Genomic DNA, 24,231 nt, shown 5'->3' on the forward strand with positions numbered 1-24,231 from the left:
AAAGCACAGGAGCAGCAGACAGATCACAAGAGGCACCTCCAACTTCCTTTGGAAAAGACCCCCCCATTTTGGTCACTCTCTCTCAGGGAAAGATCAGCATTCTCTCTGTGTTGCCAACAGGCCTCATCCAGTAACCCACATCAAGCTTCCTTTCACTCCAATGCTCAATGCTGTACAGCTCCCAGTCTCACCCAGAGTGCATACTGCAACACTTGATCCCACACACACACAAACAACACACAGTCACCCACACACACACACACACAGACAGTCACCCACACACACACAGACACAAACAAACAGTCACCCACACACACACAAACAACACACAGTCACCCACACACACACACACACAAACAACACACACACACACACACAGACAGTCACCCACAGACACACACAGACACACACACACACACTATAGCTCACACACAGACAGTCACACACACACACACACACACACACACACACACACACACACAGACACACACAAACAGTCACCCACACACACACACACACACACACACAAACACATGCACACACACATGCGCGTGCACACAGACACTCATCCACCTACACACACACACACACACACATTTGCGCGCTGACTTGCCTTTTCCCGGGCACTGGGGACTTCCTCTGACATATAATGGAGATGGTGCCCAGCTGAGCGCCGGTCCCGGGTTCGAGGGTGGTGTCCCACAGGTGGGGGTTTCTGGGCCTCGCAGTGCTGAAGGACAGACCCTTCTTCACCGTTGCTCTGTGAAAAAACACACACAAACACGCTCTAAGCATGACCAGCCCCTGCAGACAGACCTGTCACACACACACAACACACACACACACAAACACACTTTAAGCACGACCAGCCCCTGCAGATAGACCTGTCGCACACCCACACGCGCAGGAAAACGCACGCACACACACACCGAAAGCAATAAATCTCCATACATCACCTGTGATGTCAATACCATGAAGCACAACTCAGACCAGACAGGCTAATTTACTGCGGGACGCGGCGTTCAATCGCCTGGACCAATCAGACGGCTTTTCACAGGCGTTAGTCTTTTGCGTAGGATCCCGCTCGGCTCGTTTTAATCGGCTTTCCACGCGGGGGAAATGAAACGTCACGTTAAACGGAAAGCCGGCGGCGTTCCTGCTGGGAGCTAATCGCTCGGGGCGTGAGATTGATTAGTCACCCGGAGTGCGGCGGATCGGTATCTATCGACGGGGGAAGCACCCCCCCCCCCTCCCCCCCCTGGGCAGAAGCGGACAGAAGAGAGGAGCGCGCGGGGTTCCCGGGTCGCGGCTCGGCGGGGAGCTAGCGTTAGCGGACGGGGCGATCGTTCGGCGAGCGTTCCGCGGCTCCGTTTTAACTCGGCGCGGGGGCGGCCTGGCGCAGGACCGCCCGCCCGCCCGCAGCGCGTCTGGCTCCCGGAGGCGCCGCGGCGGGCGCACGGGTAGCGCCGGCGGCGCCGCGGGAGGCCCGACAGCCTCGCCGGGCGGCCGCGCTCGCTGGCGGCGCACCTCGGAGCCCGAAACCCGCGCGCGAGCTAAACGCGCTTCGCGGAGCTCGCCGCCGACGGCAGCCTCCGGGCGCCGCTTTGGAGAGACACCAAAGGAAGGAAGCCCAGAGCAAACGGCGCTTCTGAGCCAGCGCTGGAGCGGGGGGGGCCACGTCTTTCCATGAAACGGTTTCCCTCAGTGCCTTTAAAACCGAAACACCACAAAAAAATACATGTATGGAGCAGGGAACACGCTAACTGATCACAGGGGAATCAACCAGATGAAATATTTTATGATGAAAAAAATCATACAATGAATAATGCACTGTTCGAGCGTTCCCCCATGGCCACACTACGCAACACACACAGATTGCCCCGTCGTGGCTGGGGAACTGCCTTGAGTGGCACTGCAACCTACACGACTCTACATCCCATAATCGCCGTACCACACAGCCATTATGAATTCAGTGTCCAAATATACCGACTTGATATTGGTTGTGCGGGGGCGGCATATCTGTTTATCTCAGACAGAACTAAATTTAAGGAAAATTGCGTAACCGCACTAAACGTTGCTTATACAAATGTCAAGTGTCCTCAGTCATGTATTTTTGCTTGTTTGTTGGAAAAAAATACTAATGTAAAATGTCTGATAGAACATAGTGAATGTTTGTTGTCCAGTAGCAACTAATCTGTTGTTCTAATAAAGCAAAAAGAAATATACTCTTAGACGTCGTGCACATATAGCATATAGTGCTCTGGTCTAAAGGTTCATAGCCCAGCGTTAAAATAACTATCTTCTGCCAGTTGATCTTTTAACTCTCTCCAAGAGCTGAAACTGAACTACTGTGGGAGTTATAATATCACTTCCATACAGCGTAAATATTATTCAGAGTCGTTTTTAACTTGAACTCTTTCGTAGTGCAAGCAGTCAACATTCCAACGGGAAATTTAGAATATCCAATTAGCCTGACCTGCGTGTGGGAGGAAACCGGAGTACCCAGAGGAAACGGACACAGGAAGAACACGGAAACTCCACACAGAAAGCACACTACATCACGGGCATTTAGCCAACTTAACTTTCTTTTTTTGCATTTAAATGTATACAGCTGTATATATACTAAAAAACAATGCTTGTTAATTACCTTGCTCGAGGGTACAATGGCAGTGTCTTACCCAGGACTTGAACCTATGACCTTCAGGCTACAAGCCCAGTTCCTTCATACTACTAGAAAGGCCCTGGCTGGGATGCTATCCACTGCACTACCAAGCCGCCTGCACCAAATATTCAACTTTACTGTCAGACACCCTGCCATTCCTTCTACATCTCACTGAGTGAACTCTGAACACAAGATGGAGCACAGGTCTGAAAATAAACTCCTGAAATCACTTCCACACTTTTTTGTCTGACTCCAGATTCATGAGCTTTTTTGTCTGACTCCAGATTCATGAGCTTTTTGTCTGACTCCAGATTCAAGGACCACCACACCATCAAATGAACACAAGCAGTGTGTTTATTGAGCTGGGGTTCACAAGTGAAAGTAATAAATAGTAGCATGGGTGGTGAGACTGAGGAGTGGGGAAGACTTTGGCAAAGGATTCAACAGAGCTCCTGGGAGATGGATAAAAACGGAGAGACCCTGAGAGAGAGGAGCAGAAGGGTGGGGCCCGTAAATGAGAATGAAGGAAGAGGTGCGGTGGGCAAGAAGGTGTCTTATAGGGAATTAGCGGAAGGGGAGAGTTTGAGGTGCGGTCCCTCCCCCGAACCTCAGCTATTCTAGCTCCATTTTTTTAATTCCAGAAATTTGCTGAGTGGCTCACCAATATATCAGCAAATTACCATGCCATTAGCCCACATTAGCATGCTATGAGCTCACATTAGCATGCTATTTGTGAAAAGGACACTTGATTACTGGTTGCCAGCTGGCAGACTTCCATGTGTCTGTCATCCAGGCCAGCCATCTCTACAAGTCTATTTCTGGTGGTTTCTTTGTAAAGACATCTGGACATCTTGCTAGACTAGTGACATGATAAAACACCCCCAACCCCATCCACACACACACAAAGATACATAAGCGCACACACACACACAGATACATAAACAGACACACACACACACACAGAAAGATACATAAACAGACACACACACACACACACACAGATACATAAACACACACACACACACAGATACATAAACACACACACACACACACACAGTATTAGTAGTAGTACTTTAGTGATCACAGAATGGGAAATTGCTTCATCACCAAGTCTTACAGTATCATTTTTCCTGTTGAAAATACACAGCATATTTGCTGCACGCAAAGCAGTAGGATTCCCAGAGGACACAGAGACAGTACGGCAGCATGTGCCACACAGAGGCAGTAAAACACTGGTTACTGTACAGAGCTGAGCAGCTGCCATGCGTCAGCGCTAACAGATTACGCTAACGAACCTTTCTGCAAACATTTCTGCAGAACACTGGCAGGATTAACCCTTTATAACAAGAAGTTTTCTATTGCCCAACGGAATCACGAAGGTTGAGGAGTTACTACTTAATTACAAAGGGAAACTTCTAATATTGTTGCTGTAATAAGCTAGTTGTTTATTAGTTCAGTTACACATTTATGTTTTAGATATTAAGTAACTGTAGTAGTCAGATCTTTAAAGGTTTGTTGCATTGAAAATGTGCCACTATTTCAACAACTGACTGCAAATTGTTGGTTCCTGTTACATTCCAGGAAATTTTAAGCAGCGTTCCAAAAACATAAATCTGTCTGGCTTCCTGGTTGACGATAGGTGCCAGACTGTTCAGGGAACAATCTCTTCATAGAACCAAATGAGCATCTAAGATTTCCCAGTGGTGAATTAGAGCACATGACTCATCTTTCTTGAGACCGCGTTTTATTTTCCCTCCTTGAGACGCTGCGACGCACTTATCTTCCGTCTAAATCAATTAGAGAAACAACGAAAAACGTGTTTGCGCGCGGCTAAATGGATGATCTTTACCCGTTAAAGCATGCGATTTACAACAGTGTCAAATGCAAATCTCCCCGCTCAGTACTAATTTTGCAGAATAGCATTTCTTTTCTTTTTTTTTCACTAAATCTATTCGTGATTTATAGACCTTTGCTTCAGACGGCAGGACATTTAAGGACACCGCAAAAGAATGCTGCCGCTGAATCTAATCTGCTTTTGGAAGGGGGGCGGGGACGGGGGGGGGGGGGGGGGGGGGGGATTTGAAGGATGATGTGGGTTATTGTAATTTTCTCCGGAGCCCATTTCTGTATTTAAGAAAATCCAATAAACAGACCCGTTAGCCATGGGGTTGGAAGGCTATTCATCTGCAGCTCTGCTCTTTCCTAAATCCGCACGTTTCTTAGCACTATGTCGAAAGACACATTGGGCCCCGGTTTTTGTTTGTTTGTGTGCATTTGTTTTGTTTTTTTTCTCAGAAGGGATTGCTTGGATTTTGATGTGTGCCGGTGCAAGACACGCCAAGCACGTCCCCCCGCCCCCAAACACCAGAAAAAATAAATCGAACCCTCCCCCACTTAATGGAGAAATACTAACATTTTCAGCTGTGAAGAACGGGAAGATATGCACGACTGCACCAGATAGCGTTGCTGAGGAGCTTGTAGCTGCGTCAGTGCTGCTCTGGAGCTTGCAGCCGCTCTTAGCATTTACGCTTTGTGTCATTTACCATAATGGACATGGAAGTCACATCGGGCGCATTAGTATGTGTGTCAACATGCAACCTCACTGTGTCAGTGTGTTCTCAGTGTATTAGGGTCATATGTATGGGTGTATATGATCTAGGTGTCAGTTCATGATCTCACTGTGTCAGTATATGATGTCAGAGTGTCAGCAAACGACGTTGCGTGATGTCAGCGTGGCAGTGTAGGATCCCAGTGTTAATTTGTGACCTCGCTGTTTCAGTATTATGACGTCAGTATGTCAGCGTATGATGTCGATGTGATGTCAATGTGCGGTCGATGTGTGATCTCAGTGTGTCGGTATGTAGGTTATGCACAGCGTCCACACACACGCACAGCCAGATGGTGCCATCTGTTGCACGAGCTGCTCTTTAAAGGTCACAGAGCGCTCTGCGCTGAGGGATAAAAAAAAGAAAAGAGAGGCAAATAATGGCAGGGAAAGTTTTTGGTTGGATGAACACCGGGTCTTTTCGGCTCAATGAGGGAGGAACTTCACGTTGCCAGGGAGATTGGTGTTGTGGGCAGGGTTCGTGGCATACTGTGGGATACAATTTGAGCGTAAATACTGAGGCAGTCTCACACAGTCAGCCTAGGTGCCCTTGAAAGCAACAAGATGGAGTTGACCTCAGTGATTACAAAAAAAATGTGTATTAACTGCAGTCGTGTCAGCAGGAAAACCTCCATCAATATTAAATGACTGTGCTGGCATTCCATATAAAAAAACAGAACACATACACACTCAGACACAAGCACACACACACACACACACACACACACACACGCACACAAGCACATTCAGAATTCAAATAGAACAACAGCACAAAAGGTCATAGGGTTCATACTATAACATACATATCCAATTTACCAACACAACCTGGGAGATAAGGAAGCACACTGACCATCAACCCCATCTGCCCAGCTCCCCAAAACAGAACTCTGACACACCCCCAAAACCGAACTCCAGACCTCTGATGCTCCCCAAAACAAAATTCTAGACCTCTGATGCTCCCCAAAACAAAACTCCAGACCTCTGATGCTCCCCAAAACAGAATTATGGACTTCCGAATTATTAACCTCTTCTACAGGAGTAGACAGATGTAGTGAGAAAGGACCTTGCACATGTTGAAAAATCGGTTGTAGTATTTTTCAGCTATTTTAATTTAATTTACAAAGCTTCGACACAGTAAGCTTTAGTCGCTGTTTTCATGAGCTGACCTGGATTCGTCTGCACGGTGTGTCCTGCAGGTAACATTGATTGGAATTTTCCCAGGTGCGGTGAACTTTGGGGCTGTATAAGATCAGCTGTGCTACCTAATGGGGTCATCTTTCTGCAACTGGCTCTGGGCAGCATAGAAGTAAATGTTTCATCCAAAAAAAAATAGATAATACGCGGTCTCAGTACCACTCTATCTTGTTTGTAAATAAATTGCCTTGCGACACCCCCTCCCTTAAATAATTATGCAGAACAGCTTCGTTAGCGCAGGCTTGCCCCTTCGTTAAAAGCATTGCTTCACGAGGGCTGAAAGGTACTGCCGCAGCCCAAGCTCCGGTGAAATAAAGCAAAAGCCTTCCCGCTGAAAACCGACGAGTGCTCACCCAAGCCTGGCGATGCACACGGCCACATTTATAAAGCTCGTTCCCGGGGTTTAAGTGCCTGTCTGCCCTTGTTAAACTTCCACCAGTTTCATTTACTGTGCGCTAACAGTGATAAACATGCGGCTATTGAGTTTTCTGGATTAGCTACGATTTATGTGTTTTTGAGAGAGAGCGGTGAGTTCACGGAGGAACTGAGTTGAGTTTATAAATGCAGCCCATTACTCCCGGAGAGACACAGTAACTGTGTGTGCGTGTGTTAATGTACCGAGGCATTGACACGGCTCCTTTAATTATCGTTCAAAGGAGGAAATATTATCTTCTTCCACGTGTCCAAACAAAACACGAAAACATGTCCCGATTCGCGCAACACGGGAGCCGGGGGACGAGAGCGAAGATCGAACCGGATCCGCCCACTCATTCGCTGGCCATTCCTACAGCTTGTCGCTGCATAATCCCTGCTCCTGGACCACTGTAGCTTAAATCTGGGTGTGTGCATCTCAGAGGCCTGCTGGTTCCAAGCTTAACATGATGAGCCACTCTGCAGCTCTACTCTTATATTTTTAACCTGGATTTCAGGCTAAGCAGTCTGATCAGTCATCATGATTTGTAACTGATTCTGAAATGATTTACAAAATAGAGAGGAGTCAGTCTGGAGACCCAGGACTCTCCATCACCCCTCTGGGAAAGGAAATGAAGCCTTTGGCTTTTTATAAAGACAAAACCGGACACCGCCATTATAATTCATATTTCATTATTACCTTTTTCAATGTGAATATAAACTATTTAAATACAGTCAGTATTAAATTACAGCAAAATGTATGAACAGCGGGCCTCATTTATCAATACCTTCATAAAATGGTGTGTAAACTTATGCGTAATTGCAAACAAACTGCCAACTTCCTGTGGATTGATTAAAAAAACGCGTAGAACCTGCTATTTTTTCATATCCGCGCATTTATGTTGATAAATACAAATCTATCGTAAATGAAAAGCGTGTTCACAGCACTTGTGATTAGCACAAATCGATGCCCCTAAAATACCATATAAGGAGCTTGGAAGAAGAGATGGCTGAGAAAAAAAAAACTTATCTGAAGTGGAGAGTGAAGCACTTTTAATGGAAGTACAATTAAAAACATATTTTCATTTTTTTTTTTTTTTTTAAATATCTTCAGTGCTGTAAGCAGTGGAATATTGAGGCAGGGGAAGACTGAATCCTGGCAGGACAGAGCTGCTGTTGTAAACTGTGTCTCTAGTTTGGGGCACTACGCAGCAGGTAAAAGTAAAATGGCTGGACATGAAACCAGAGGCACGTTTAGCACAACGGTCAGCATGAGGCTCGTGGGGGGGGGGAGGACTGGAAGGTGCCGGTTGCCAAGAAGCCGAGAACCGAAATGTGCTGGAATTGGAGGGGAATGGCGTGGAGCACCCTCGAGGGTGCTGCACAGACCCGTGAGGCGTCTGGGCCGTCGGAAACGACTCGTTGGCCTTTCGTCATCCTCAGCAGGCAAATCGGCCCAGTCTTTGAAGATGCGATCTCTCCAAAGTTCAAATGCGTCAAATCTTCTAATAAAGCGAAATCGTAGCAAGGAAGGCCTGTGCTATGACTTCTGTGCCCTATTTATAGCAAACTTTGTTTATACAATTAATAATTCATAATTATGCATCATTTATATAATTCATACTTAATAATCCATAATTTATATTCAATTGAAATTATCATTAGATTAATCAGGATTTCTCAAAGCATCACCATTATGTTGAATCAAACAGTGATTTCTATATAATATTTGAACAATTATAATATTCAGTTGATTTATTCAAATACATCTGCTACTCTTTTTAATTAAAATAATAAAAGAATTTGTGTAATAACATAAAAACAAACGCAGATAACAAGCTTTGCAATTGTGTCTTTTCTCTGGTGAAATCTGTTCAGATCCTACGGACAGACTGACGAACGGGAACATCGATAAATCCCACATCGCTTGCGAACGATTTTCGATAAAGAAAGAAAGACGCACCAGTGGGTGGGCGCTAATGAAAGCCGACAGCCTGATTTATCACGGCAGGAAACAAGCTGATTTTTGCAGGTAAATGCGCTTCGCGTGCACCTTCCCAGCGTCATGAGATTCAAGCAAAGCTTCACATGCCACAGTGCATGCCTTTTTGTACAAGGTAACCCAGGGTAACTCGAAAAGAAGGAACATTTAGGTCACTACATAAATGGGATCTGACATGCATTACTAAATTCGGCCTCGAAATGCAATTTATATTTCCCGGAAAAAGTCAACAAGTTTGCAAATGAATCCCAGAAATGTGTTCGATTAGCGCACACCAGGCCAATAGCTCTTAAGGTTCTTATTTATAAATGTTCTAGAAAAATCCCCTTCCCTGGGAAATGCCCTTTGGCTTAACGGCCCTACGCTCAGCACAACGCTTCCCTTTTATATGTGAAAATAAATCCCCTGGACCAGAGGTGGGCAACGGTGGTCTGCTTCTAGTTTTCATGCCAACTTCTGGCCTGTATTGCCTAATTAGCCCCAATGCCATCTGACATTTTAGCTGCATTTCTTGACAAATGCATGAATGACAGCCGAACACTGTTCTTGTGTCCCTATATAAAACGCTTTACTGTGATATAATCTATGAGTGAACCAGTGTTGGTGAACACAGCCAGCTAGCTCATTTAGCCAGGGTAACTGGTGGAAACAAGAACCTGCACACACACCGGCCCCGTTGGGACCAGAGTAGCCCACCCCTGCCCTGGACTTCAGGGGTGACTGGCATGAGTACAGGCTGTACCCACCCCTGCCCAGAACTTCAGGGATGACTGGCATGGGGAGAGGCCGCATTACCTGAGGGTGAAACGGGACAGAGGAGAGGCGCTGCTCACACAGACGATGAAGGTGGCCACTTCCGTGCTCTTCACCGGATTGGAGGAGGTCTGGACCACGACTCCGCCCCCTAGCCGGAGGCGGGAGAGGGGGGCGGTTCCCGGAGGGACCTTGTGGAGGCGCACACTGCCGATCCTCCTCATGGGCGTGGCCGTGGGGGCGTGGCCTCCCTCGGCCCCGCCCCCCCGGCTGTCCTCAGGGACACAGCGGCCTTTGGGGCCCAGGGGCCGGGGGCGGTAGTACAGCTCCAGGGTCCCGGCGCCGACCGCGGCCTCCTTCTGGTCCTGCCTCTCACGGCTGGAGGCCCCGCCCGGGGGGCGGAACCAGGCAAGGGGGGGCTCCAGCTCGGCCACGCAGAACCCCGAATCGCCCGCCAGCGTGCATGCGCCCCGCGCCTCCTGCGTCTCCGAGAAGCCGTACACCGTCACGCACGCCTGCTCCTCCTCCCCCTCCGCGGCCCCGCCCCCGGCCCCGCCCTCCACGTCCCGCCCCCCCGCCGCGTGAAACAGCACCCGCACTTTGGGCGAGGACGAGAGCACGCGGCGGGCCAGGACGAAGGGGCGGAGCCTCCGGCCGGGGGCGGGCCCCTGGACCAGGCCCGGGGGCGCGGGGGCCTGGGCGCTCAGCGGCCCGTAGCCGGCGGTGATGGCGGGGTTCTGGCCGGCGCGCAGCAGCACCAGGGCCTGGGTGTGGCTCGCCAGGCTGGAGTTGGGCAGCAGGTCCCCGCTGGCCTCCTTCAGGAAGAGCGCCTCGGCGTTCAGCACCCTGAAGCTCACCGGCAGGGGCAGCGCCTTCACCCCCTCCCCACGCTCCGCACCGTCCAGCCCTGCACCAATCAGGAGAGAGAGAGTATCACCTGTAATATAACCCAACAAGGATGGTCTTACACCAGAGCCAGCCCTGCACCAATCAGGAGAGAGAGTTTCACCTGTAATATAACCCAACAAGGATGGTCTTACACCAGAGCCAGCCCTGCACCAATCAGGAGAGAGAGAGTTTCACCTGTAATATAACCCAACAAGGATGGTCTTACACCAGAGCCAGCCCTGCACCAATCAGGAGAGAGAGAGTTTCACCTGTAATATAACCCAACAAGGATGGTCTTACACCAGAGCCAGCCCTGCACCAATCAGGAGAGAGAGAGGGAGAGCCGTGTCTGTTTCTGGTTTCTGTGCCAACTTCTGGCGTTAATTACTTAATTAGCGCTAACATTTACGCCGTATGACATTTTAGCTAGATTTTCCGATAAACGCATGAATGACAACCGAAGACTGTTCTCGTGTCCCTATACGAACTGTTTTACTGTGATCTAACCTGAGTGAACCAGTGTTGGTGTGTATAGCCAGTTAGCTCATTTAGCCAGGATAACTGGTGGAAACAAGAACCTGCACACACACCGGCCCTCCGAGACCGGAATTGTCCATCCCTGTCGTGCACCATGGCTGTCAAACTCCGTCCTGTGACCCCCCCTGTGTTTGCTGGTTTTCAATCCAACCCCAACTGCAATCCCAGCATTTTTAACACGCTCTTAATTTTTCTTGATGACACTTTTCACGATCTAAGGGATTATTTACCCTCCGAAGCCACATTATGTCAGAAATAGCTATGCGTGCCATAAATAATAAAAGTCCCATATCTGCACTGTTATATTGCAATTTAAATGATAGCAAGCCAAACCTGCATTCTGCTAACAATACAGGCTTGGCTCATACAAAGCAGTTATGTGCCTATTGATTCAGTCTTTAATTTGATCTGTTAGAAAAAATTGTGTTAAGTTGCCACAATGCAGGTTTGGCTCATTATCATTTTCATTGTCTCTGAATTCTTTATTATCTAGCAAATGGATAGTTTTAGTGGCCATGTGTCCACACTTTCACCAGTTAGGAACCTGTTGATTCACCTCAGTCTTTAATGTCATTGGTCATATTTTTTGCCTCTCTTTATGTAATGCTATATAGAGCAATTCAAATACGAGATATTCATTCTTCATGGCAGGCATAGCGATTTCTAAAATAATGTGGCTGAAGAGGGTAAATATTCCCTCCAACCATGAAAAGCACAATTAAAAAACGTTAACAGCTTGTTAAAATTCTGGGATTGTAATTGTGGTTGGAACGAACACCAGCATACACAGGGTTTCAGTTTAAAGCCACTGGTCTAACAGCTAATATTTTATAAGAAAACAGTGCTGATTTCACTTAAACAGAGCTACTCTTGCTATAATCTAACAGTGCTGGCTTTGCTACAATCTAACATCACTAGTTTTAACATAAAATGTATTAGAGCAAGATAAAGTAGGACAATAAATAAGTGTAATAGAAAAGCATTTCTGACAATTAGATTATAGGCTCACTTTGACAGAAAATATGTACATCTCACATTTCAATGCTTATCAGTCTGCGCTATATAAAAGTTGAGGACATGACAGATTTCACTAGCTCTTATCGTTACCAAAAATGTGAGCATTGTTTTGAATCCCTCAGGACCTTCATTAGAGATAGGGATTGAAAAACGTGTTGACTGTACATTTGGGAAAAGTATACATTAGTCCACTAATACCAAATGCTAGTTAACATTCCACAGGAAGACTCCAGCACTACTGTATCTTAGCCTCTCTGTTGCTAATACGCTGTAAGATGCTCCATATCACTGAATATGATGCTAGGAGCTTCGAAATGCGAGCGGACCGCCATTAATATCCCTTTTACAGAACAGGGCGCTTGCACGGAACATCAAAGTCATTACTGGCTCTTCTGGGTGCCGTAGTGCACATTTTTTAGCATTCTGTTGAGAGTTTGGCTCCACAGTTACGCCAATTTATAATTCATTAGGGGAGCGAGTCCGGCTATATCATCTGGAAAAGAAACAGCATGTTTAACAGTCAGATCTTTAAAAGATTAACAGCAGCAGATCAGCTAACCAAAGGAACACAAAACAGAACAGCGCGGGAACAGCTGCTCTCAGGTACTGAATGAAGAGCAGTGCCGTGACTGTTCCTGCCCTGAAAGCAGGGTGCGGAGCAGAAGAGCCTGACTAATTTAAAATTCAGTAAACTTTAAAACAAGATCAGCAGAACACCAGACTTTCTCACTCAAACAGTGTATTAGTTTGGCTTGGGTCGTAATGGCCCTACGTTGTGGCTTGCCCTGGATTACACTATTTATTTATTTTTTCCCATTATTTTTTCACACTTTTTTTTATTCACAAGCAGTTTGGCTTCGTCAAGGTCACAAAGACTCACCGTGCCTTTGAAACAGGAGCTGTTTTGTGACTAGAGGATTTCCAATAGATAAATGAGAGATTTTATTTGTTTTTACTTTTTCCAGTGTGAATTTTATTCTAAGTAAAAAAAAGAAAAGGGTTTGACATTATCTCAAAAGTGCTCCTAAACTCTGTAAAAAACAATTCAGAATGGACCGCATGTTCATATAGCCGTAAATAAATCCGAAAGTGTGACTGCTAACTGCACAATGTAAAATAATAACGATTAGCATTATCCGTTTGCCATGCTCTCTTCCGTCCTGCTACCTGAGTTTAGATGAGCACACACATTCAGAAGAAATAGCACAGCAGTTTTGCCCCACAGGCGTGTCAGAACTGAAATCCCCGGGTGACCATCACATCCCAAAATGACCTCTGTTGAGAAATCAATTCTGAATAGAGCAAGTGGTGCGTCGTCTGTATAGTGGTTTCTCGGGGCAGTATTTCAGCTCTTAAGCATTTAGGGAGCCCTGCTACATGTGTCATATAAACTGGCTTTGTGATGAGCTGTGATATCTCAAGGGATCTGTAGTTCTCTGCTACCTCAATGGATTTGTAGTTCTTGAAAGAAAAAGGATGAAAAACAATTCCTTCTGGAAAATCAATGTCAACTTGAGAAAAGCTTTGTTGTCTAAAAAAAAAAGTTCTCTGGTGGATTGAACATAAAGAATAAAAAAACTTCATTTTCAGACCAATTTATATGTAAATTCTAGAATTCATTGCCAAGAAATACAAACTGCAGCTGGAACTGCAGCTGCCATTTTAAAAAAAAAACATCTTTTATCCATTTTGGAATCAACAATAGTGCTTCTTACATTACGGCTCTGCCACCTGCACCCATGCACACAGAATAATGCATCTACCCTGCACCCATGCAGATGGAATAATGCAGCTAACCTGCACCCATGCACACAGAATAATGCAGCTAACCTGCACCCATGCACACAGAATAATGCATCTACCCTGCACCCATGCAGAGGGAATAATGCAGCTGACCTGCACCCATGCACACAGAATAATGAATCTAACCGTTACCCATGCACACGGAATAATGAATCTAACCTGCACCCATGCACACGGAATAATTCATCAAACCTGCACCCATGCAGATGGAATAATGCAGCTAATCTGCACCCATGCACACAGAATAATGCAGCTAACCTGCACCCATGCAGGTGGAATAATGCATCTAACCTTCTCTGAACCACAGCAAAGTCCGTTACCCATAGCAGTGGTCATTATACAGAAATAGTTGACCGCAGAATGCCTTAAGTGGCTAACCAGAAGTGAGCACATAACAAAGCCGTGTAATAACCAGCTTTATATACATGTTGACCCAGTTCATTAAACTGAAGCACAAAACTAGAAAGAATGCACTCAGCAGAAGGCAGGCATTCGCTCAAAGAAACAGCGAATCGCACGTGCACATGGACAGAGATGGACATTAACTATGATCCTTCTCAGTTGGCTTTACCTCCACATTTTTCTACACTCTTCAGGGAAATGCCTTTCAAATTTCACTGGATTCGGGGAGAGCGTACAACTGACATGAACAGGCCTCAGGTGCGCACACGTACGGAGGCTTAAGAGATAAAAGCCGTGTGTCGGCGCGCGTAACCTCTTCGCTGCCGACGCCGCGGCGCCGCTTTTCTGCTGATTGAAAGGCAGAAACGTGGCAGGTCCTCTCGCCAGCTGTTCAGAGACCCGGCGGGCTGCGTGTCGGATACGTTCGACCGGAGGAGGCGTTTAACCTTTCCCGTACAGTAGAGGTGAACGATCTCGCCGCTCCAAGTGCGCTAGGCGGTAAGCGCGATCCTGCCAATGAAAGGTTAGCACTGACATCTTCTCCCGGGGCTGGTACCTCGGGCTCATTAAAAGCCCATTTACGGTGGCTGTGAACAGGGATACGTTTCTACAATTTTCAAAAGAAGGGCCAACAACAGACAAAGAAAATAAATGAATATATCCATATGTACATTAACATCTTTTTTTGTTTTAAAGGGCATGGGGGAGGGCACCACACTGAGCTTTAAAAGATGTCAGACTCTTCCATCAAATCCTCTACTGTTGAATAAATGGACCACTAACCCAATTTCTGACTTTATAAATAACCAAATGGCCCATATTAAGACTTCCACACATCTTGATCAGTTCTGCAGCAAATGTCACTGAAGCTCAGCTGCGATCAGTGGTCCTGAGGCCTCATTCAAACGTACCCTTTGATTGGCAGCACAGACTGACCAATCTGAAAACAGACAACAAACTCGCTAATCTGTGAGGCAACCAGACCAGGATTAGCCCCTCTTCTCCTGGTTTCATCTTTTTAGTTCCAGGTTCTCCCTTGCCACTGCCACCCAAGGTCTGCTTCTGGGAGGGGAGGGGGGGGGGCTCTGCTGTGAATCCAAATGTTTTCTGAGTGCTGAAGGTGAATAAATCGGATATGATACAGCCTCTATCACTTTTCAAAGAGAATAGGCCTTTTCTAAAATGGCTTTAAAGGTCTTGCAGGTATTGGCTTCTTGTGTATCCTGTCACTCAACACATGCAACACAGCCAAGCAACTTTTGCTTGTGGGAACTGAAACACTGAGGTTTATAGCCTAATAGGCTAGTGTTTACAAAAATGGCACTACTGCGTGCGTGGTCATGCCAATCTTTTGAAAATAGTTGCTATTATCTCATTAATCAGATATAGCGTGCTAAAAAATCATCTACGTTACTTTCTCCTTTGGAAAACGAGGGCAGACGGAACACTGTTCGAAGCCAGAACTCGCCATCAGTTGCTTCATTTTCAACATTTTTCTCTCCAAAACAAACGTAACACAAACACAATAGACGCACAATCCCCTTAATACACAGATCATTGCCTCATTATTGACAGAAAAATTCTTGAACTACTAGCCTAAAAAATGTGTCCAATCGAAAGTGAAATCCGTGACGTGTGAAATGCTTGGTGAAGTAGGTTAATGGTTAAAGCCCAAAATCAATGAAACGAGGCCGTTCCCATTAAAATGCCGGAGCAAGCTTTCAGAGGCACGTGAGAATCAGTGCATATTATTTGACCATGTTATCATTAAATATGGATAGACTGCAACTCGCCATTTTAGTTTTGATAAATGTTTTAATAGTTTAACTATCTGCGTTTTCAGTATCGAATCTTTCATTGGCAGTGCTACTCAGCCTGGTTTAAATCTTCTACGTAAAACACCGCTAAACAAATACGTATTTACATTAAAGGGGAAATTAATTGATTACTCCCGTGTAAATAAACCTCTCTTTGTGATTTGAAAAATGTTCCACGAAATATTACGAAACCGTTCAAATAAAACTGGCAAACGGGTTGTTGAAAAATCCTAAATACTCTATTTGCCTATTTAGATTTTTTTTCAACCTCACTTGAGTCCTGTCCACCATCTCTGGGGAACGTACATGGGAATTTGAAGTGACGTGTACCATGCCACAGCACACCGTGATAATATGTGTTCTAAATTATTAATTTATGTGAATGAACTGCTATACAATATTAAATAAGCTGTATAAAGCGTATGTGCATTACATACATTTCATTTCATTGACACTTATGACATAGGGTGGAGTTTTCAGCTCTTAAAACAAGAATGTAAATGGTCAATTAGGCAGGCAACATATGGACTGTGATGCTACTACCATCTATATTGGGGGTCAAACAGGCCAACGTCAAGATACTGCGAAGCTGAAATAAACTTACCTTGGACAAAAACCGCGAGAATCGTCGCTGTCAGTATCGCACACATCCTAGGGAAACGCCAGCGAACGCAAGCTTCGCAATCCGTTAGATTTTCTGTTCGCTGGGGAGTTGGAAGGCAGACAGAACGCGCCGTGCGCATTGCACGTGCTGCGCTTCAGACTGTGGCTCCCCAAAAGTACCACCAAGTCTGAGTTCTCTGTAGGTAAAGGTACGCGCTGAGCTGGGCCGTTTCCGCAATGGTAACAGTCAAAATGACTATAACAGCCTAATAAACAGCTTGCGAAATTTGGAGCCAGTGGTGAGACTTCATCACCGATGTGACTAAGAAGTTTGCGTCCAGCCTTTCTCGGGAAAACAAAGACAACCGTGAAAAATAAGTTTCATTTCAGTCATCACCTTTTCTCACACCGATCCGTCCCTGGTAGAGATCTAAAATACGCGTGCTGATATACGTCTTGAAATGCCAAGGTTCACAAGGTGAAAAAATCAAGAAACCTTTTTATCAAACTTTTTACAGTTACATTGGCCAGACGCCGGCTGCGCGCGGAGAGTGTCGCGCAGAGCGAGAAGCGGTAGCGTCCCCCACTCACAGCACAGACATCAACTAGCTCCATCTGACTGTGGGGCCTGTAGTCTGTAGCGTGTTCGCCCGGGGCAATGCGCTTTCAGCAAATTAAACCCATGAGAGTCTAATGATAGCATTGGACTAGTTTCTCAACATCCGCGGGCGCACGCGCAAGTGTGTTTGCGTGTGTGTGTGTGGGTGATAGGAGTGGATTTAAGGTAAATAACAGCATTTTAAAACACAATCCCTTCGTTATTTTAAATTTAAAATTGAAAGAATCTTCTCTGATATAAATGTGAACGCTTTCCCAATGGGACTACTCCCAGGCATCATATTGCAAAAAAATAGCAAATAAACCCTTTTTTCAGTTCGATTTCTCACGAGACTATATCTATGAAAGGCGCCTTGAACGAGAAGCATGGAATAAAGTGCATTATTATTATTATTATTATTATTATTATTATTATTATTATTATTATTATTATTATTATGTCTCCAGTGGGGGACAGTGAAGCATTTTTCGGCAAAAGTCCGCAAAAAAATTCGAGGTATGCCAGAACATTCCTTCATCTCACCCACTTCACTTTTAAAAGAAGCTTGGTAGGCTTAGTAGAAGTTTACAACTTGCGTTGTTACTGGTCTGCTGTGGTCGGATTCTAATAGGAAAATATCCGTCGTTGGGAAGTCGGTTTAAAAAACTCCGAGTAAAACTGTGCCTGCCTCTAACGAGTTGAAACACAGTGATGTGTCAGCGCCCCCTGGCGAGCACGTTTGCAAAAACAAGATCTGACTGTTGGCAATATTCCTCCTACCCTCTCATTATATTCTGACATCAGAATAACATTGGTGCCCAAAGTTAATTCAGCTGTGTCATTCACAGGCATTGGAAATGCTGTCCAACCTGACTTATATCTTGAGAAAACATAAGTCTGTGGCGTCTGTATTTTCTTGCTTCATATCACCCTAATTTACAATATACCCATCTGAAGAGATCCTTGCAGCCCTGTGCACTCGTGTTAAAATCAGAACATCACCACGAGAACGCGTTTCGCATTCAGCAGATCGTGCTGATTTATTTATTTATTTGAGAAAACGTCGCGCTTGCAAAGCACGGCGCCACCAGTTGCGCTTGTCGTTTCCAGGGACATTCGCGAGGACGTTTCTAAGGTGAAAGGGCAGAGACCGCCTCCATCTGTATGCTCTGTGTGGAGTTGGATTTTGAAGGCTGGTTGGCGCAGTGACCTTATTTAGTACTTAATCCTGGTCAGGAATTCAAATTCACAGATTGTTTAATCTTCTCTTAATCTTTTTTTCCCCAGCCTGCATGACATATATTCACATTAAAGTGTAGCCCCACTGCCTTTGAACAAGTGCTAGCCTATAGATAACATGGATGCACATCGCATTTACCATTAGGCTCGTGGCTGATGAAGAAGTTTATGTGTCAGCTTATATTTCATATCCAAATCCAAAGGATCATAAATGCATTATCCACTTCACTGATTTATGATAAAGGCATATGAAATACATGGCAGTTAAAGCAATAGTATACTTTCTGGATTTAAAAATATATATATATATTGTTTTTGATTGGCCCAGACACACTGTACAATAAATGTTGATTTTATAAATTTAGAAATTAAAAAAGTTTCTGATGACTTGGCTTCAAAATAGCTCATATAGGTGCATAGGAGTTTTTCCATGCCACTGTTGCCTTAGGCTTGCTCCTGAGGGGGTTTAGGCCAGGGTTGTCTGTAAAGCATATTGTAACAACTGCTGTAAAATACGCTGTACAAATAAAACTTGATTGATTGATTGATTGCATTTGGTGTTCATGGTCTAAAGCAAGAAAATGCTCTTCAAGTAACTCCAGGGTAGATATTTACATTATAAAATCCATTAAAATAATGCGTTCATATGCACAACCTCCTTGCAAAGGGAGGGTGCATAAAAAAGCATTTAAAACAGGGGAGCCAATACTTTTGACACATATATTTAAGAGTTTCTCCGAGCAATGTTATTGGCATAAAACATAATTCTTCAAAATGTTTACTTTTTTTCATTGCAAATAAAATATACCTCTTATATATCTGTTTATCTATCTATATATTACTTAAGTTGTTTATTTTATATGGCCTTCTTTGTGCATCTGTATTAAGCGTGCCAATAACTGCGGAGGGAATGTTATATCCAAACTCATACAGGACCATGCCTCACCGAAGTTATGTGCGAACACATAATCACCTCTCAATTTTGATTCTTGGAATGGAAGGGAATTATTATTTTTTAAACAGAAAAGGGTAAATGTGGGCCATGTCTACTGTTATTATGAGCAGCAGTATCTCCTTGCATCTGGGCCCATTTTCATCCCTGGATTTTTGGAATATTTGTCTTATTTTTGAAATTTTACCTCAGTTTTCTTGGGACTGGCTTGGGAGAAACAAGCTGTAGTTTGGTATTTTCCTTCATTAGTTTCTTTTGTGACTGTAACCTCTCCATGTCTGTAACATTCGTTGTGTAAGGTAGTTGATCTGTGTCTTTAGACTTGACATTGAATAATTTCATGTCTTAATAAATCTCTTAATTTTAATCTGGTTTTGAGTTGTACATTTTGATGAAGATGATTTAATTGATATTTTGATTTAATTGATAATTGATATCTTTGATAATAATTACCTAATTAAATCAAATAAATATATTTTACATGATGAATAAGTGAGAAGTTTTAACTGTTGATACACTTGTGTTCAGTATTCAGTGAGTGCCGGACATTAAACAAGGGTGTTGCCTGTTAAAATCATGCGATTCTGAACATAAACATACACTCACTGGCTACTTCATTAGATGACAGGAGTGGCACCCGGTGTGGTCTTCTGCTGCTGTAGCCCATCTGCTTCAGGGTTCGAGGTGTTGTGCGTTCAGAGATGCTCTTCTGCATACCTCGGTTGAGTGGTTATTTGAGTTACTGTTGCCTTTCTATCAGCTCGAACCAGTCTGGCCATTCTCCTCTGACCTCTGCCATCATCAAGGCATTTTCGCCCAGAGAACTGCCGCTCACTGGATATTTTCTCTTTTTCGGACCATTCTCTGTAAACCCTAGAGATGGTTGTGCGTGAAAATCCCAGTAGATCAGCAGTTTCTAAAATACTGCCCGTCTGGCACCGACAACCATGCCACGTTCAAAGTCACTTAAATCACCATTCTTCCCCATTCTGATGCTTGGTTTGAACTTCAGCAGATCATCTTGACCATGTCTACATGCCTAAATGCATTGAGTTGCTGCCACATGATTGGCTGATTATATATTTTTATTAGATATATTAACGAGCAGTTGAACAGGTGTACCTAATGTGGCCGGTGAGTGTATATTTCTTAATCCTCACTGTCCCGACATAATGCTATAATACTCATGAGCATTTCTCTCTATAGATGGACAGAAACAAGGCTGAATCTATCTTCCCTTCTGACGCTGAGATGGGGGTGGGGTCTGTAGTGTGGCGGGAAGAGAGGAGATACCGTGGTGAAGACCCACTGACCTATTTATACAGAGCTGTGCATGTCTGCAGGAGAGACAGGGTTTAATACCCCGTCCCCCCGACACACACACAGACATACACACACACACACACATACACACGCGCACACACACACACACACACATACACACGCGCACACACACACACTCACACACACACACTCACTCACACACACAGACATACACACACACACACACATACACACGCGCACACACACACACACTCACATACACACACACACACTCACTCACTCACTCACACACTGTGGCCTTCCTCACCACCCCAGGTTGCAGTTGCCACAGCAGTATAAGAACCAGTGCAGTGAGTCTCAGGATCAGTTAACAGAAAACGCATTTAATGGTATTAATTGTAGGGGGAAAGGGAAGGGGAAGCAAAAATAACATAAAATTCTTCCCGGTCGGGGTATCAGTCTTCCTCTCCAGGGTAAGTACGATCCTCCTGGAGAGACAAAGTGAACAATGGTTAGGAGCGTGTGATGGGGCACTGGTCAGCCCACTCCAGGTCCGTCTCCTCTCCTTGCTCCGTTCGGCCTTGTAGGACTTTTCCTCCAGCCCTCTGTCCTTTTCAGCGTGGGGAGACCACTCCCCCAGTCATAAAAAAGGTGGAAAGTTGCAATCATACAAGTTCTACGCGCGCGTTGGCTCCTAGCCGCTTACCGCCCTAGGAACAGGTGAGGAGAGAAGCCAGGCGTAATTTCTCTCCCTAGCCCCAGCCAGCCTCTCAGTCCTTTGTGCTGCTCCTTATATACTCTGTGAGGCAATCACTGAAGCAGTCTCAGGTGTGCTGCAGCAGAGTGGAAAATTCCACATACCTGCACTCTGCTGCAGCCCTGTCCATGGTGCTGATCCTTGGAAGTTCACCTGGTCTGCAGCTTGCTGTCCCTGGTCCTGAAACCTTCCAATATTTCAGACGGGAGGTAATGCCCACTCACCACTTGTCCCAGCAGTCGCCGGTGGCGGGAGGCCCGGCCGCCCTGGTGCTTCTCGTGCTCTCTTGTGGAGCCCCAATAGGGCCTCGGGGCACCACAACACCCACACTCACTCACACACATACACACTCACTCACTCACTCACTCATACACACACATCATCATCGCCATCGGCGATCACTCTAGGTTGAGTATGATGGTTCTCCTGGGGGGTCCTTATTGTGGGTCTTTAAATGGCTGAAGAGGCCAATTACTCACTCACTCACTCACACACGCACACACATACACACCCACACACAGACACACACATATTCACACCAACATACACACACTCACACACAGACTCACTCACTCACACACATACACACACACACTCACTCACTCTCTCTCCCTCACACACATACACACATACTCACTCACACACACACACACACTCATACACACACGCACACACGCACACACACACATTCACACGGACTCACTCACACACACACATACACACACACACGTGCACTCATACACACACTCACACACTCACTCACTCACACACACACACACACACAGATCAGGCAATAATAAGTAATATATTTCACATCATAACAACGGTCTCCTCAAAGGCCAACAGACACAAAAGCCCGGCTCACTGTAACTCCTCCAAAGACTCAGACACCCTCATGCATTCATAAGCATTTCTAATAAATGCAACATCCTAAATCCAATATGAGAGCCTTAGCTGTAATTCACACTCTCATCCGTGTCCAAAGCCAGGCGATTTCTCCTGAAAAAACACTTCTGTTCTCTTTATTATGCGTCACTGCTAATATTAGTGTCTAAGGTCCTCAAAGCGTTCTCTACAGCCCCTTCTGATCCCACGCTGTCAGCTCTGTTTGAGATACAGCACTACAGTAACACAATTAACAGTGCAAACTTAGGAAACAAATGAGTAATAACATATACCTCTTAATTTCATACTTTCTGCATTTAAAAAAAGAAAGAAAGTTCCATAACCATTGCTAACTGCAAGCTTCAATGTATGGTGGCACCTACTTTGCTACATTTTTATACATACATTGTGCGTAACAGATACCTATATCTAGAGCACTAGACGTGGCTGTCTACTTGTTAACGGTTTGTACAGTGGGATAGTTACACACATTGATTCAAACACTGCTACCAGGTTAACTTAGATATTTGAGGACTTGACAAGCAATCACATCCATTGTGCCTCTAAAAAAAATCAATAAATAAGCTTTTTACATGACGTCAATCTCATTCTTCTTTTTGTGCTTTCTGAGGGGAAGGACAGTGGAAGAGGGTTTGAGACTGAATTTCAGGTGATTTCACACAAAGAAGTAGGCTAAAGTAAAAAGATGAATCAATATGTGGGGAAAGATTTTAATGGGAGTACTGCAAGATCATTAAGCCTGGCTGAATTTAAGATTAATTTACCTCATATAGCTTACTAGTTACTATACAAAAGTAAGTAAGTAAATAAATAAAACTTTTGAAAATTAGATAAACAAAATGTCGTGCTTGATTCTATTCCTCATTAAGTCTTTCCTTGCGGCGTACCCAACACTAAATTCATTATTATTATTATTATGATTAATTACATTTATATAGCACTATTACAAATGCTCAAAGTGCTTTACAGTGAAGGGGAACTCACCTCACCCACCACCAATGTGTAGCACCCACCTGGGTGATGCACGGCAGCCAATTTGCGCCAGAACACTCACCACACATTAGCGAAGGTGGAGAGGGAGAGAACATTTATTTAGCCAATTAAGTCTGGTGATGATTTTAGTGGCAAGTTTGTGAGAGCCAGATCCGGGATTTGGCCAGGACACCGGGGAACCCCCTACTCTTAGCGATAAGTGTCATGGGATCTTTAATGACCACAGAGAGTCAGGACCTCGGTTTAACGTCTCATCCGAAAGACGGCATCTCCTACAGCACAGTGTCCCCGTCACTGCATTGGGGCATATTTGAACCAGAGAGAAGATTGCCCCCTGCTGGCCCACCCAACACCACTTCCAGCAGCAACTCAGTATTCCCTGGTGGTCTCCCATCCAAGTACTAACCAAGCCCACACCTGCTTAGCTTCAGCCATTTGGCAGGAGCAGAGTGCATGGAGGAATGGCTGCTGGCTATAATTCACATAACAGAAGACATGTACGAGCCATTTAGTGGAATACGGTTAAGGAACATTAGTGCAGTCACGTGACCCGCAAACAAACGCATGGGAACAAATGCCAAGGCGACCGCACCTGCAGACTCATTCTGTCAGGGTTTTCAATCATGACAGAGGGGGCTGTAAATTTACAGCATGACGTATTCAATCTGCACTAACCTGGCAGAGCCATGCAGTAAAAGGTATTCATATTGTTGCTGAAAATAGGGCTCCTAGTTGCATATGATTCAGCGACGACAGTCCTGTCCTGTTTCACATACGGTCTGGAACAACATTTGTGTCTTTGTATGCA

At 45.0% G+C, this 24,231-nt stretch overlaps 1 protein-coding gene across 1 annotated transcript in view; it reads right to left on the minus strand.

The window, feature by feature from the left end:
- The window catches only part of LOC135239677 (transmembrane protein 132C-like), a 36,925-nt gene extending 19,550 nt beyond the window's left edge, over positions 1 to 17,375 (minus strand). Inside the window, exons 1-3 of the mRNA XM_064308521.1 lie at positions 16,696 to 17,375; positions 9,670 to 10,534; positions 614 to 760 (exon numbers count right to left, since the gene is read on the minus strand). Of these exons, the coding sequence (XP_064164591.1) occupies positions 614 to 760; positions 9,670 to 10,534; positions 16,696 to 16,834 (1,151 nt within the window). The 5' untranslated portion in view covers positions 16,835 to 17,375. The remainder of the gene's footprint in view (positions 1 to 613; positions 761 to 9,669; positions 10,535 to 16,695) is intronic.
- Positions 17,376 to 24,231: the final 6,856 nt, after the last annotated feature.

Source organism: Anguilla rostrata, chromosome 14, assembly GCF_018555375.3.
Source record: "Anguilla rostrata isolate EN2019 chromosome 14, ASM1855537v3, whole genome shotgun sequence".
Taxonomy (NCBI): domain Eukaryota; kingdom Metazoa; phylum Chordata; class Actinopteri; order Anguilliformes; family Anguillidae; genus Anguilla; species Anguilla rostrata.